Source organism: Lycorma delicatula, chromosome 6 (assembly GCF_047948215.1).
Source record: "Lycorma delicatula isolate Av1 chromosome 6, ASM4794821v1, whole genome shotgun sequence".
Taxonomy (NCBI): domain Eukaryota; kingdom Metazoa; phylum Arthropoda; class Insecta; order Hemiptera; family Fulgoridae; genus Lycorma; species Lycorma delicatula.
The window spans coordinates 94,482,174-94,500,243 of record NC_134460.1 but is presented as its reverse complement, the minus strand read 5'-3'; the positions used below and the strand labels follow the sequence as shown (position 1 = coordinate 94,500,243).

Sequence of the window (18,070 nt, the reverse complement as noted above, 5' to 3'; positions counted from 1 at the left end):
GAGCTCGGAAGAAGGGTAATATGCACACTCAATCAGCTCCTGAACTCAATCTCAACGAGTATTAGATATAACTCTGAGCATGTTAGGCATTTTTAGACATTTTACCTTAAGCTTCTTTAAATGTGTTACCCACATCAGTCATTTGTCAAACCACAACCCTAGAAATCTAATCTTCGTGCATGGTTCAACTGGTTCGCCATATAAAAAACAGTTGTGAGTCAATCTATTTCCTTAACAAGGAAAAGCAAATGCATTTTGTTTTCTCTGGGGAAAAGGTGAATCCAGTTGTTTTACACTACAATTCTAAATGGGTTATTATGTTTTGGAGCAGCCACTTGGCAGTAGACAAAGTTCTACAAGCAATGTAAATTTAAAAACCATCTACAATTAATGAACACATTATATTTCATAACTAAGGACAATATGACAATGTAAGGTAAACTAACATCAACGTATTTCCAAACATGTTCACCACGTCAACTGGCAAGGTGACGAGGATGCCGCTGTTTTCCAGTCCAATCAGAAGAGGAGACTGTCCTAATCCGCACATGACCCGAACCTTTCTCCACACAACCGATGACAGAGTTGTCTAAGAAATGGTATCAACATAATTTGACCATGATTTTCTTTTAGCACTCTAAAACACTCGATGGCATGCAGCAGCTAAAGGTGCAGAGCAATTCTGTCGTAGGCCTTTCATTGGAATTATATAAAGGCCTGTAGCACCAATCCCTTAGTGAACTTCGGCAATCTTTGTCCCACCAAGAGACAACAAGCCAATTTGGCTTTTCAGATGTCAGATGCATAAATTTCCTTGCACTTTCAAATATCAGATTTGTAAACACTACTAGTTGGTGAATCATACGACCACTCCTATCATTTAGTCAAAGGATATTTTGTATCCTATCCAATCTGTTTTACCAACCACTCACCTGTGTGGGCAACTCAGAGACAAATATTTCTGACTGAGATAAAAAATGGTCTGTGATCATTTCCAAAGAATTTTTTGGACAAGCGCCAGGTAAGACATGGAAGTAGGAATGCTGAACACAAGGACAGATTGATACATGAAAATGTACCTAAAGAAGAAGACAAATGAGTAAGACCTATCTTTCAACAAGCAAAGATCCAAGTTCTGCTTCAGTTGATCAAGTTCTTCTCAGTTCGAAAAGAACATGACGATGAGCCCCACAAATAATGATGGGCATTGAAATCTTCAATTATAAGGCAGGACAAAGTAATCTACAAAAACAGATTGGACATCAGAATTTGGGAAGGAAGGTACCCATTGCAGATATTAATTTTAAATGGTACCAATAATACCTTCACTGCTACTGCCAGGATGTTTGTAGGCGGTGGAATCTGCATGGAAAATATGGCTTCCGTCAGGAAAATGGCTTCCATACATTCATGTTCTCTTCCCTCAGTTTGATGATTGCATCACTTGCAGACGTAACTGTGAAAAGACACTTCATCCTGGGAACGGAAGTGATTTTCCTGCAGACACAACTTAATGGACTTTCTTCTTTTAGTAGGATTTCAATATCATCATGGCGAGAATGAAGATTGCAAACATTCCAATGGATAATATTTGTACTTATAATTGTTAGGAAATGCTTTGCTTCTTTGAGCACTTCATTCCCCACTATTCTCCTGAAGAGATCTCTAGATGGTGGTAGGGATTTGAAAGCCTGGGAGGCCTGAGATACTGTTACAAGTGATGATTTTTTAATAGATCTCTTCATGGGGATCTTGGTAATTTGCTGATGCAGCAGGAATTTTATTTGGTGGTGTACCAACTATAGTGGTTTTTGGTAAACCATTGACAGTCTTTCCACCAACCATCATAAGACATTTTGGATGACTAGTAATTTGGGTCCCATAAGTACAGGACCATCTTTGCAGAGCCAACGCGTACAGAGGTTAGAGTTATATACAACTGGGTTTGCCCAGATAACTAGAGGACATTATTCAAGACTCAATCTGTACAGCTACCCACCCCATTGGCATGATAGTTTTCAGCTTGGGTAAGGTGTCGCAACACTACTGAATGTAAGTATAAGAAGGGACACTGTCAGATTTTGTTGTATTGCTGTGTACGAGTTTATGTTGTAATTTACAAAGTGTTTTTGGTGTTGTATATGGTGTAAAGCATTCAGCAGCTTGGTGTATAGTATAAAGAAAAGTTACACGGACTAGGGTGGTGGGGACACCAATCAGCAAAATCAAAGAATAAGACTCCCCGTCGGGGCAATGACAAACATACAACAGTGTCATATAATTATTTTGAGATCCCAAGCTCCTTCCATTTAAAAAAACAAGTAAGGAATGTTCTTTTTCATAATTTTTTCTACCTAACCAAAAAATAATATACTCAAACTCCACGATGTTTACGGGTTCTGGACCCACTGCCTTCTAGTGTCTCTAGACCCTTTAATTAAAAAAGAACGGTCATTAAGATACTCAATCCAGAAAGCAGTAAAATAATTTTGTGTTATTTTTTTAAGTAAGAGCTCTACTCCCCCTTAGTTAACTTTTCAAAATTCCTTAATCTCCTTTCTATAAATGAGAATTGGATTAATATGATATTCTGAGCTTCATTTTTAAGGTTTTATCTTTGAAAACAAGTAAAAAAAACTCTGTGGTTTTGAAGAGGCCCAGACCTTTTTTTGGTTTCCCAGGCAGTTTATGAAAATCTGATAGGGCTTGAATTTAGTACAAGATTAATACTTATACAATTACAACTATACACGTAAAATTAAAGTTTTGCAAATACATTTTTAGCAGTCTTTTCATAAGTTAATATTAGAAAAAAATTGATGCAACAAACCCATTTATATCATTTACTAGATAATTTTCTGGATTTAACAGTGTACCCAACTTTAATGAAACTCTCATATTAAAATTTCAACTAAATAACTTCAACTGTACAACAAAGCATAGATAATTTTAATCATTGAATATTTCAAGGGAGTCTGGGCCTGCAAAACACTTTTTTAAAATTTACTTACACAAAATTCATTTTTCAAACATGTCAAGTGAAAAAATTATATTCCATGTAAAATTGGAACAATTTTTTTAAATGTTGACTAAATGATCCTTCCCATGGATAATAGAAGTTAAGGAAAATCTTATTTTATAACCGTTTGTTGTTTTTGAGGAATAATATTACAGCTTCTGTAAGTAAATAATGGTAGCAAGTGAACCAACAGCTGTGTGAAATCAGATACCCCTGCTTGTAAAGTATGCTCTATATCAAAATGAAATATCTCTTCTATTATATCTAGCTGAGGTAGGTTGCTAATTAGCCATTACACAACTTCAGAAATCGTTTGTAGCCATACAGTAACTTAATGTCTGAATGCACATAACCTGATTTAGACAAATCCATTCAGGTATGAAATTTTTTTTAGAAAAAATTCATTTTCCACAACTTTTTTCAGTAAAATTTTTTATTATTAGTGTCTTTGTTTACAATGAATTTCAGTATCCCCCTCAGATCTCGGTTCTAGATTACAGCTCAAACGAACTGCCTATCAAACAAATACAACAGCAAACTAATGAGTATAAAAACTGTTAATAACATACATTTAAATTAAAGAAAAATCATACCCATCCATTTCAGAGAGAAGTTGATTGATGGTTTGATTTGCATACGGGTGTAAAACAGAGTTTGTACGCTTAGCTCCAACTGAATCAATTTCATCAATAAATATGACACATGGTGCTCTGTCTTTTGCAGACTCTTTATAAAAAAAAAAGAAATAATATAAATAAGTTAGCATAACAAAAATCTGCATTACTTAAACACAATATGTAGGAATCCATTAATTAATTAAACCTTGAATTTCTTCTATTTATTCTACCATCAATTCATTCCATGTCAAATCAACAAGGTGGATGCTGCTATTCACAACCCGACCGACTGGAATTTTCGTGAAATTTGGCATGAATTAACTGACAATAGAGTTATGAGAAAATACTGAATTTCAAATCTCTATGATTAACTATTTTGTTTTTAGAGCTCTTCAATTTTGCTGGAAAATGGCAATTATTGACTTGTGGTAGGTAATACAGACTGTGGATTATTTTTATCGGTCAAATATTAAAAGTATCAATTTCATATTTCTTTCATATGAAGAAAATCAGAAAGAAGAAAAGTATTTAGCAACTCATTTAGCAAAAGCAATGGCAATCACAGGTACTCAAAAGTTGCATGCTTTTATACCTATAGGAAAGGATATCTTAAAACAAAAATTATTTCTGAAAATGAAGGATATGAACAACATAAAGTTTTGCATGAAACAGAAGTTGGTTTTCCTGAAATTTCTGATATAAAAGATTTTGTCATGTACATTTATAATAGTGCTTGGTGGTTGGCTTCTGGAAGATATACATACATTACCTGAAAAGGAAACTACTTAGGCAAATGAAAGACTGACAGCAAAATAATCAGGAATTTCAAATAAGCAAATAAACACTCGTTTAAAATTTAACTTAAGACTAATGTTATTGGAATAATTCTTAACTATCAATAACTGAAAGCCAATGAAAATATCAGATTATATTTATTAAATCATTATAATTAAAAAATTGTTTTTATTAAAAACATTACTTTGAAAAATTTATCAGTACATTAACATTAATCAATAAATAAGAGTTGTTGATATATTTTATCAGACTACTCTTAAAATTAATACAAATTACAATATTTATTTAAAATTTTTATTGATTTGCCTTTCTTTTTGTATATTGTGTAAGATTTTACGACTCAAAATATCAAAGTCATAAACGCCATACCTGCAGTAATTATTTAAAGACATGCATTATTGTAGTTTAATTTTAGTTGTACAATTATTATTTATATTATTACAGCTTCTTATATTAGGAGAAGTGAGTCTTGAGAATTATATTTTATACATAATTATGTTTTACACTTGAGTTTTTAGATTATTTAAAAATGTATGAGATTTATTATTTTACTTATAATTATTAACTTAATTTCACTTTTAAGAATAAATTGTTATGATTTTCAACCTCATTTTGACTTAATATTCATTGCAATTAATAATCATTTGCATTAGAAATTTTTAGAAAAAGTAAATTTTGCTAAAATATTGATACACATTTTATTTTTTACCTCCTGATTCAAAAGCAGTCTCAGTTTCAAATTCTTTCAACTGCTTCATAGTACAACGACAAATAATGTATATTTTTTATTAAAAATTGACCAGTTTTTCCTTAAATTCAAGGTCAAATGTGGTGACCTTGAAATCAAAACTGTTATAACCATAGGCTTGTTGTACATCATATGAAGAAGCATCAAATAAGCTTTAAAATGAGACCAAGTTTATCATTCTACCTGAATAAATAACAAAGTTACATTTACCTAGTTCTACTTCCTTCCTTTTTCCTATTTAGCCTCCTGGAATCACCATCAGGTATTACTTCAGAGGATGGATGAGGATGATATGTATGAGTGTAAGTGAAAAGAAATCTGTACAGTCTAAGACTGATCATTACTGAGATGTGTGAATTGAAACCCAACCACCAAAGACACCAGTATCCACGCTCTAGTAAAAAAATCGTATAAAAGTAACTACAACTTGAACACTGTAACTCTCGACTTCAAAATCAGTTGATTTGCAAAGACATGTTCACAACTAGACAAACTTGATGGGTTGAAGTAACTCTACTGCTGCAAGTCAAAATTTGCCATTTTCCAGCATATTTGAAGGGCTTAAACTGAAACAGTTTATGATAGATCTGAAATTCAGTATTTTCTCATTACTCATAATCAACAGTTAGTTCAAACCAAATTTCATGAAAATCCCAGTTGGTCAGCTTGTAGGCCTTGTTGATTTAACACAGAATGACCTCATCAGTTTATAATAACTGTTCTATGACTTTTCAATTAAGAGCCATTTTCCATTAACTTTCTAACAAATTTTTAACAAATTACAGGTAATATTGTAATATACAGACCCCAAATATATTATAGTAATTGGCTTTATCACTCAAGATATTATTGTACTGGTAAAACTACTATATAAAATTTACAGAAGATCTGCGTTGAATTTAAAATCGATTTTTAAGAGGGATTTAGTTTTATATTCAATACTGTTCTACTAAGATATTACTGTGGAATATACAACCAGAAAGAAAGAATTATTAACTGCTTTTTTAGAAGCTGGGTCAGCATCTTTGAATTGTAAGCTTTATTTTCCGATTGCCCAAGTTATATCTAACTAGCCTGCACAAAATTTAAAAGATAAACCAACTATACCATACTTACTGAATAAATCACGAACTCTTCGAGCTCCTTGGCCCACTAGGATTTCATCAAACTCAGGTCCTGCAGCATGAAAGAATGGTACACCAGCCTCACCAGCGACTGCTCTTGCCAACAGTGTTTTTCCAGTGCCAGGAGGGCCAACAAGAAGAACCCCTGAAATCAAGCAATAATTCATCTTTTAATATTACTGCAATTCTTTAAATAATATTGCATGTTTGATTACTTTTCTGTTCTACAAGTAAAAATAAAAAATGGAATCTCTAAGAAAAGGAATATACCTGAAATAAAATAAAATGTTATGCATAATTGAACTGATTTATTATAAACTACAACTGTTTGAGTAATAAGCTACAAGTAGATAGATTAAATGTAGAATATTATGACGTACAATAATTAAATTTATGTTTTCTGCCATTCAATTATTAATATACGTATTCGTGAGATAAATTGCATTTATATTTCTGGTTTAGGTAAATCTGTAAAACATCATATATATTTTTTTATTTTTGTAAAATATATATATATATATATATATATATATATATATATATATATATATATATATATATATATATATATACAACTTAACCAAGATAGATGATCCAAGCCTCCACCTGGCAAGATTGATGTATGATGCACAACATTATACATTCAAATATACTTTTTTTTTGGTGTAATACAAGGAGTCATTATTAGTGCCCAGATACAATGTTATAATACACAATTTAATTTAAAAATATAAACACAAAGTATCATGGACAGTAATATACCACACATATTAAACCATGGGTGTAAGACGCCCACACCTTATGCACAAGGTAAAATAAAACTTAAAAATTAAATAACAGTAATATAAAACACATAAAAATAACAATTAAAATGTTCAATATTACAGGCAAAGATATTCCTCACACACTATAGCATATATATAAAGTGTCTATCCCTTATTATAAAGGCAAAATAAAACTACAATTAAATAACAATAGTAAAAATCTAAATTAAAACAATAAAATTACCATCTGGCATACACCAAACAACATAAAGAGATAAAACAAATCATTATTAAATACTTAAATACTGTCGCATGGCTTAAGAAATAACAAAATATCTGATAACATTATCATATTGTTTGCTAGTATAAGAAAGAACATTTTTTTTACATTTGTATGTTAATATGCATATGTGCCAAAACACACACACACACACACACACACACACACACATACACACACACACACACACACACACACACACACACACACACACACACACACACACACACACACACACACACACAGAGACCTATTCAAAAATGCCATCAGGAAAATAATCAAACTAACATAAAATTACAAAGTACTGAGGATATATTACAATCAAATAACTCTTATTGTTTTATAATCATTAATCCAAAAAATTACATTAAAAATTTACCAATTACAACTGACTCGAATAAATAAATAAATTAATAATTTATTTCATATCTATGTTTACGAAATTTAATACATATGCACAGAAATATGTATAGATTAAAAAAAAACACATATTAGTTTGAATAACTCAGTTAAATTATATTAAAAAAAATTTATTTCAAGCAAAAATATATGAAAAAATTAATATTTTATATATATGTATGTATATGGACATCTTAAAATACAGTTTTCTTTGCAAGTTAATTTTTGAAAATTTCATTGAATTACATTGAAAACAATTTTTTCTTGTTCTTAAAAAAAAAAGATTGCAGAAAAACTCTGTCACAATGCATCAAAAGGGCAGAATTCCAGTTTTAATTAACCTTGCAAAACGTACCCAAAAACTCATTTTTTGCCTCTAACTCTGGTTCCTGTAAAACAATTTGCTTGAAAATTAATAGGGTTCTATTTCTACTTAAGTTTATATCCTCCTCCCAAGTTTCATCAAAACTGATTAAAAATTGAGCCCAGTTTAATGAAAAAGCTGATAATGTACCCAAAGACCCTGTTTTTTTTGGTTTTACCTCTGGTTTCTGTGAACTAATCTGCTTGTAAATCAATAGGACTCTATTCATCAAGATTGATTAAGATTTGCTCCAGTAGTGGACAAAGGAATCTTACACATACATATGTAAATAAAAACATTGTAGAATTGTGTTCAGGAGACCCCCAAAACGAACTTAAAGAAAAGTTGGTCCTTCTGCCCCTCACCCCAACTCCTTATAAAATCTAACTGAACTTGCGATTTCTTTAAATTCTTTGGAATCTGCTTTGGAAATTCTAGAAAGAAATGTAAAATAATTGTGCCCAGTAGAACAAAAAAAAACTGAAAATGCACCCAAAGACCTTGTTTTTTGGCTCTATTCTTCTTATGAATCAATTTCCTTGAACCGGTTCTCGATTCCTGTGAACCAACTTGCTTGAAAATCAAGGATTCTATTCAGATTCATGAAAAACTGATTAAAACGTTACCTTTTGGTAATTTTCCACCAAGTGCTGAAAATTTTTCTGGATTTTTAAGAAATTCAACAACATCCTTTAGTTCTTGTTTAGCTTCATCAGCCTAATAAGACAAACAAGAAGAAACAATTTAATTAAAATTCTATTAATAAGTTTCTTTAATATTTATAGTTAGTAAATAATACAATTCTGTATTTGCTAGCTTTTAAAAGTTAATCTTTACCAGGTTAAAACTAGTTAGGAAATACACTATGAGGAATAACAGAAATATCTGATCATAATTTAAAGCAGAATTTAAGGCAGAAAAATTTTAATTCTTCAATAACCAAAATATATTACTATACAAATTACAAGTCACATTTATCAATAAAAATAAGTTTTAAAGATATACCTTTAAAACCTTGGAAGGACAACAGTTTTCTTTTAATTAATTGGACTTTTATATTTAATACATACTTTTAGTGCCTACAAAATTTCATTTAGTAACTTTCATTTAGTAACTGATTAATATGTTTAATATTAATGAAAGAAGACTTGAAATGATGATGATCCTGCTACAATTATCAAAAGTTTCCAAATTACTGTCTAATTTAGCTAGTTTAGTTATTATAATAAATTGCATTACAGTTTGTTTGGCAGATCATTATAGCCTCATTATTTATTACCAGGGTTACAGTTAAATTCATTTGATACATATGCAATGTATGTTTTCATATCTGCTGATAAGTAGTCTGTTAAAATCGTAAACCATTTTTATCTTCTAAGCAACTGAGTTAGTTTGTTAAAAACATACAGTTGTAAAAAATGAGATGTATTATATGAAAATAATTTATTACAATAATTTTTAATTTAAAGATGAAGCAGATATCTCAAACTTACCACAAAATAGTATTTTTGAATTTAGTATTTATCTGCTTCTCTATTGTCTACTTATATTCACTTTATAAAATGAAAGTATTTCCAGACTTTTCAAACACTAGATTAGAATATTCTAATTTTAGTCACTTTTCATGGTCTTAATTTTTTCTTGTTTTTATTAACTTTTGTAGTGCATTACTACCTCTATCTGATCAAAAGAAATTTCAAACAACTAAATTACATGAATGTAAAGTTTCTTAAACATTTTTCAAATATTGGAGAAAAACAAACTTCTTGTTCTAAATTAAAATTCATTGTCTATTAGTTTTAACTGAAAAATCAAAATGCATGCTTGCTGCTCTTGATTTTAAAAACATTTAAAATACTTTTAATATTTTAATAATAGGGATGTATCCTCCCTTATGATTCATTTAAAGATGTGTGTAATAATGAAGTACATGACAGCAGAAAGTAAATATGGTACATATTTAATGCACTATTAAATCATATTCTGCTTTGAATGTATTGTAATAACATATATAAAAAAATATATTGTTTTAAAAAAACTTTTTGAAACTTTTTTGTTAATCAGTGGCATTTTCTATTAGTGAAAATGTAAGCGTGTCTTTTAATTGAAATCATTTATCATATAAAATTCAATAGTACAATTACCAGCTCCAGTTATTAATTTTTTTTTTTTAATTCCATTTCTCTTTTTTATTTTCTAACATTAGTCTTTACATGCCCATGAGTGAACATGCACGCACACCACACACACACACATGCACATGCGTGCACGCACACACAGCAAAGTAGTTTTTGTGCATTAACTTTTTAGAATTATTTTAACCATTTCAACTTTTTAATATTTACTTGATTAACTTTGAACATTCATAATTTTATTGTTAAGACAAGAATTCTAAAGTGCTATGTATTATTTTACCAAAAACATCACCATAATTGTATTGTTATGGTACATTAAATTTAATAATGAGTAGGTATCAATTTGAAAATATCAAACATTTGTAAGTGTGCATTCCACTGAACGGTAAAAATATTTATTTTAAAAAAATTGTCAAAAGAATGGGAATAAAAATGAATTTATGACAGAGTGAGAGTAGAATTGTTGGAGACACCTACAATAATGCAATAAAGTTTGCATTATTGAATGCAAACTGTATTTTTATAACTACTGCCTGATAGTGGAAAAGATTTCTATTATTGAATATAAGTTAAGTACATTAATACAAATCTGTATCTGAAGTTTTTATTAAATGCCACATTTTACTTATCTCTTCTTTATTGTAAATTTAGCCATTATCTCCTACATTCTCAATTTCTTTTGAAAAGAAATCAAGAGATAATTCTGAGAATTGCTTCTCTGAACATTTGAATAAAAACTGTTATATCTTCTCTTTTACTAAGATTTCAGCTTTTACCAACAAAACAACCAAAAAAAAATGTTTGAAGTAAACATGTGGAGGATATATAAAAGTGTTTAGAAAATGAAAAAAAAGCTGATTTCTTACACTTATGAGACTAATCTTATGCTTATCTACCTGCATTGAAAAGTATGGGAAAAATAAAAACTAAATAAGTAAGTATTTACAAATTGATTACTGTAAGAGAAATTATTCTTGCTTTGTCTTTATTAACTTTATAAAACTTTTCTTAAATAACGTTAATTGCAGATTAAAATGTCTTTATTAACAACTTTTTGTGTTTTAATTAACTGTCCAATATGTTCAGAAGGGATCGACACTAAACTTAATCTAGTCTGCACCACTTCTTAGAATGTGTCTATAATGTTTCAGAAAAGAGACACCTACGGTATGTGAAATTTGTACATGATCATTTTCTTAAATTTCAAGCAAATTAAACCGCTTGATATTCACAATCAGATTTGCAATGTTTATGGAGAAAATTTCAATGATTGATTCTATGATATCCTAACTGACTGACAATTCTACAGTGTTAATGAGGTCAAACAAGTTAATAGGTGGCTTGCGTTAGAGGTGGTATCATTATATGACAAAGTAATACAACCTCTGATTCCCCAATTGTAAGTGTCTCAACAATGTAGTACGATTTGTACTTAAAAAGGCAAAAAAATTTTACATGAAATATTCTTAATTTTTTTAACACCATTTAGAACCTACTATCTGGATAGCCTCTGGCATCTACAGTACCTTATATATTTTGTGTGACAGAATATGGTTAAGTATAATCTTATTGGATATAATCTGTTTATTATTATAATCTATCTTGCTTCAAAATCTATCTACAGTCCAGTGAATTTATGTAAATTTTAATAGTCTTTGATGTACTTCCATTCATGAAAATCTTTCTAATTTAAGTATCAGGCATAATTAACAGATTTCTATATCCTTTCACACATTTTTGATAATTACTAATCTAACAAATTTAAAATAATAATCTTTAAATTACTAACCGAACAAATTAGAAAGTTTCTCATGATCACAGAAACTGAGAGAGAAAATGATTTCCCAGATAATTTCTCTACTCTGTCAAAAGTTATGCACATGTAAAAAAAAAAAATGTATTTGACTAACTATTAAAATAAATCAAGTGGGTTATTTACATTCATCTTATACAAACTTTCATATTTTTTAAATAAATAAAATGTAATTTGAAGGAAAGCATAATAAATAATATATATTAATTACCCCTTTAACATCATTAAAAGTCACGCTGATCTCTTCTGGATCCACCTCCACTTGATTTCCGATCTGGATTCGAAAGACTGTTCCGCTTGCAGATGCTGGAACAATTCAACTGCAAAAAGTAATTAAATAACAACAAAACAGAAATACTATAATAGATTTTAAACTCTATCAGTTCAAAATATCTAAGCAATTTAAATTTGCTATCAATTTCACTGCAACAAATTCATTAATTATGATCTTTACTTAAATTTTGAAACTAATATTTTTTTGATAGAGGATAAAATCAGATTAATGAATGTGGCAATTACAGATGAAGAATACTAGTTGATTAGAGTCATGAGTAATGTTGTCTGTGATTTCCATCTTCTTGAAATATATAGAATTGAAGAACTTCATTTATCAACTTTTTTGCATGTACATAGTCAATGTACATGTCTTTTAACTTCAGGAAAGAAATCTTGACTTCTTCTCTGATATAAACGGCAATAGTGCAAAAACTCACTGGCACACTTATTTAAATGATATGTTCATTTACAATAAAAAAGACAAAATAAGTTTATAGATATTACTGCTTTTTTACAAATACATGCAGTTATGAGAGAGATCATTAAATGACAACTGATCTTCGCTTCTTCTCTGGTAAAACCTGAAGTTTGTAGTACGTATGAATATTTACAGACAATGAGAAATGTTCAATATCAAAATAATGGATATACCAAAGATAGAAAAATAATCAAATTTCTAATTTTTAACTAAAAATATTTAAATTAAGACTTCGACCAATCAGATTCAGCTACAGTAGGTCAACAGTCATACACTTTCACTCAGTATTGGTATCCTCTAATAAACTATTATAAAATAATAGTTTAGAGCCATATAGTGAACAGAGGTTTAAAGATTAACAAGTTTGTTCATAAAACTATTATATTCCCTGAGTATTTTCACTCAATTCTCCATTTATTATCTATTAACAGATCTGTTAACAACGGGGAACATCCAAAGTTTACAATATCTAGGAAAAATAATTCAAATACATTTTCTTTTATGCTAATTTTACATGTTTTATGTAAATATTTTATATACAAAATTATTGGTAATTTTAAACAATTTTTGCATCATCCAAATCTTTGGCAAAAAAGTAGTCTTATATACACAAACATATATTCCACAACTAAAAAAAAATTCCAGCTGTCACCAGGTCTATTGCACATATCAAAACTTACTATGCATAGATTCTGTTTTAATTATTTATTTTATAGAATTACACTAACAATTTACTATTCTTTTCATAGATTTATATTAACTTTCCTCCTCTATGAATCATGAGACCTTGCCGTTGGTGAGGGGGCTTGAGTGCTCAGGGATACAGAGTAGCTGGACCGAAGGTGCAACCATATCGGAGAGGTATCTGTTGAGAGCCAGACTAAGGAATGATTCCTGAAAGAGGGCAGCAGCTCTTTCAGTAGTTGTTAGGGGCGTGAGTCAGGACGACTTAAACGGCCGTATCAACATCACTCAGTCCTCTGAGTACTGCGCAGCTGAAAGCAATGGAAAACTACAGCTGCTTTTTTTCCAAGAAAATGTGGCTCTCTGCATTTTCACATACCAATAATGGAAGCGCCTTCCTTGGTAAAATATTCCGGAGGTAAAATAGTCCCCCGTTCGGATCTCCGGGTGGGGAACTACTAAGGAAGGGGTCACCAGAAAATTAAAAAATAACATTCTACGAGTCGGAGCGTGGAATGTTAGAAGCTTAAAAAAGGTTGGTAGGCTAGAAAATTTAAAAAAGGAAATGGGTAGGACAAATGTGGATATAGTAGGAATTAGTGAGGTTCGGTGGGAAGAGGAAGGCGACTTTTGGTCAGGTGATTTTAGAGTAATTAACTCAGCGTCAAATAATGGGCAGGCAGGAGTAGGTTTCGTGATGAACAAGAAGATAGGGAGGAGAGTGGAGTATTTCAAAACGCATAGTGATAGAATCATTGTAATAAGGATAAAATCAAAACCTAAACCGACAACGATTGTTAACATCTATATGCCTACAAGCGCCCATGATGATGATGAGGTAGAGTGTGTATACGAAGAGATTGATGAAGCAATTAAACACGTACAAGGAGATGAAAATTTAATAATAGTTGGAGATTGGAATGCAAGCATTGGAGAAGGCAAGGAAGGAAATATAGTGGGTGAATACGGGCTGGGCAAAAGGAATGAAAGAGGGGACCGACTTATAGAGTTTTGCACGAAGTATAATTTAGTAATTGCCAACACCCAATTTAAAAATCATAATAGAAGAATATACACTTGGAAAAAGCCAGGCGATACTGCAAGGTATCAGATAGATTATATCATGGTTAAGCAAAGATTTAGAAATCAACTCGTTGACTGCAAAACTTACCCTGGAGCAGACATTGATAGCGACCATAATTTGGTGATAATGAAATGTAGATTGGGGTTTAAAAACCTGAAGAAAAGATGTCAGATGAATCGGTGGAATTTAGAGAAGCTTGAGGAAGAGGAGGTAAAGAAGATTTTTGAGGAGGACATCGCAAGAGGTCTGAGTAAAAAAGATAAGGTAGAAAATGTAGAAGAAGAATGGGAGAATGTTAAAAAGGAAATTCTTAAATCAGCAGAAGCAAACTTAGGCAGAATAAAGAGAACTGGTAGAAAACCTTGGGTTTCAGACGATATATTGCAGCTGATGGATGAACGTAGAAAATATAAGAATGCTAGTGATGAAGAAAGTAAAAGGAACTATCGGCAATTAAGAAATGCTATAAACAGGAAGTGCAAACTGGCGAAAGAAGAGTGGATTAAAGAAAAGTGTTCAGAAGTGGAAAGAGAAATGAACATTGGTAAAATAGACGGAGCATACAGGAAAGTTAAGGAAAATTTTGGGGGAATTAAATTAAAATCTAATAATGTGTTAAACAAAGATGGTACACCAATATATAATACGAAAGGTAAAGTCGATAGATGGGTGGAATATATTGAAGAGTTATACGGAGGAAATGAATTAGAAAATGGTGTTATAGAGGAAGAAGAGGAAGTTGAGGAGGATGAAATGGGAGAAACAATACTGAGATCTGAATTTAAGAGAGCATTAAAAGATTTAAATGGCAGAAAAGCTCCTGGAATAGACGGAATACCTGTAGAACTACTGCGCAGTGCAGGTGAGGAAGCGATTGATAGATTATACAAACTGGTGTGTAATATTTATGAAAATGGGGAATTTCCATCAGACTTCAAAAAAAGTGTTATAGTTATGATACCAAAGAAAGCAGGGGCAGATAAATGTGAAGAATACAGAACAATTAGTTTAACTAGTCATGCATCAAAAATCTTAACTAGAATTTTATACAGAAGAATTGAGAGGAGAGTGGAAGAAGTGTTAGGAGAAGACCAATTTGGTTTCAGGAAAAGTATAGGGACAAGGGAAGCAATTTTAGGCCTCAGATTAATAGTAGAAGGAAGATTAAAGAAAAACAAACCAACATACTTGGCGTTTATAGACCTAGAAAAGGCTTTCGATAACGTAGACTGGAATAAAATGTTCAGCATTTTAAAAAAATTAGGGTTCAAATACAGAGATAGAAGAACAATTGCTAACATGTACAGGAACCAAACAGCAACAATAACAATTGAAGAACATAAGAAAGAAGCCCTAATAAGAAAGGGAGTCCGACAAGGATGTTCCCTATCGCCGTTACTTTTTAATCTTTACATGGAACTAGCAGTTAATGAGGTTAAAGAACAATTTAGATTCGGAGTAACAGTACAAGGTGAAAAGATAAAGATGCTACGATTTGCTGATGATATAGTAATTCTAGCCGAGAGTAAAAAGGATTTAGAAGAAACAATGAACGGTATAGATGAAGTCCTACGCAAAAACTATCGCATGAAAATAAACAAGAACAAAACAAAAGTAATGAAATGTAGTAGAAATAACAAAGATGGACCACTGAATGTGAAAATAGGAGGAGAAAAGATTATGGAGGTAGAAGAATTTTGTTATTTGGGAAGTAAAATTACTAAAGATGGACGAAGCAGGAGCGATATAAAATGCCGAGTAGCATAACGAGCTAAACGAGCCTTCAGTAAGAAATATAATTTGTTTACATCAAAAATGAATTTAAATGTCAGGAAAAGATTTTTGAAAGTGTATGTTTGGAGTGTCGCTTTATATGGAAGTGAATCTTGGACAATCGGAGTTTCTGAGAAAAAAAGATTAGAAGCTTTTGAAATGTGGTGCTATAGGAGAATGTTAAAAATCAGATGGGTGGATAAAGTGACAAATGAAGAGGTATTGCGGCAAATAGGTGAAGAAAGTAGCATTTGGAAAAATATAGCTAAAAGAAGAGACAGACTTATAGGCCACATACTAAGGCATCCTGGAATAGTCGCTTTAATATTGGAAGGACAGGTAGAAGGGAAAAATTGTGTAGGCAGGCCACGTTTGGAGTATGTAAAACAAATTGTTGGGGATGTAGGATGTAGAGGGTATACTGAAATGAAACGACTAGCTCTAGATAGGGAATCTTGGGAGCTGCATCAAACCAGTCAAATGACTGAAGACAAAAAAAAAAAAAAAAATATTAACTTTATATGAAAGCAAAGAGAAAAATTACTTTATATTATATATTTCATTAGCATGTAACAGATGGGGATATTTACAAACATATTAAAAATGAAATAAGAGACTGAAATATACTGGAAACTAAAAAAACTGACCTAAATGAATATCATATCATTATCACAGATGAAATAGATTATTATCACATAATCAAGAAATATCATACACAACTTTTTCTTTTGAAAAATATTTCATTAGGTTATCATCATCTGACAAAATCATTAATACTAACTAGAAAAATATTAATGACAAAAATAAAAAAAGAAAGGAGTGACTAACAAAACTTATCACAGATCAGACTGCAGACTGAATATTACATATTATATTGGTGTAAAAGCCTATAATTATTAGAAGCACAACAAATTTACAAGGTGTGTGAAGGGCTTCTTATACAATCAAAATTAAAATGTAACAATTACCAATAATGAACAGTATAATTTGGTAATACACCTTTAGTCACTACATAAACTAAAAAATAAAAATTATAACATTGTAACTAAACAATAATGAACATGCAAAATTAAATTTTATGGAGTAGTCAAAAAATATACAAAAAAGTGACAATACCATAATAATGTTTTTTTATCATCTTTCAAGATATCACGAATACCACAGAGATTTAAATCTTTAACATTATGTTGTGTAGTATATAAAATGACAAGAATATGGTGAAGTTTAAGCAACAATCACACCTCACTCATGTGGGAGGATTGCTATAAGACATCAAATAACCACAGATCACTTTGACATATCCTATCTATAAATAACAAATTATAACTTCCAACCAATTATTACTTCTGTTGGAAATACTATGTGGCAACAAAATGCCTTTAACCCAACAAACTTTACTGTCAATAATAGCGTTCCAGTCACTTTGCCAATCAATACGTAATACTCTTTATATAAAATTTTAAAAATCAGTGGCAGCAGTGCACTTTGCAAAAGGCAGTCTAGTACAGACTTCTTTAGCAGACTCATTTACACAATCATTACCTGAAATTCCTATACAGCTTGGGATCCAATAGAATCTCAAACGCTATGCTGCGACGGTGAAGCATTGCAACAGCCATATGGATTTTTGAGTCATAGAGTGCCTTGGATATTAATCTCCCAACTCTTTTAGGGCGTTTATGGAATCTGTAAAAACTAGAATGTGGTGGTGGTGGTA

The 18,070-nt window shown here is 30.8% G+C and overlaps 1 protein-coding gene across 2 annotated transcripts in view; it reads right to left on the bottom strand.

Annotated features, from left to right (window-relative positions):
• Window positions 1–18,070, bottom strand: part of YME1L (ATP-dependent zinc metalloprotease YME1L) — a 61,157-nt gene that overhangs the window by 21,523 nt on the left and 21,564 nt on the right. For both annotated transcript variants that reach the window (XM_075368133.1, XM_075368134.1), the window contains 4 exons: window positions 12,270–12,364; window positions 8,737–8,827; window positions 6,296–6,448; window positions 3,613–3,745 (listed from right to left, as the gene is read on the bottom strand). In XM_075368133.1, the coding sequence (XP_075224248.1) occupies window positions 3,613–3,745; window positions 6,296–6,448; window positions 8,737–8,827; window positions 12,270–12,364 (472 nt within the window). The remainder of the gene's footprint in view (window positions 1–3,612; window positions 3,746–6,295; window positions 6,449–8,736; window positions 8,828–12,269; window positions 12,365–18,070) is intronic.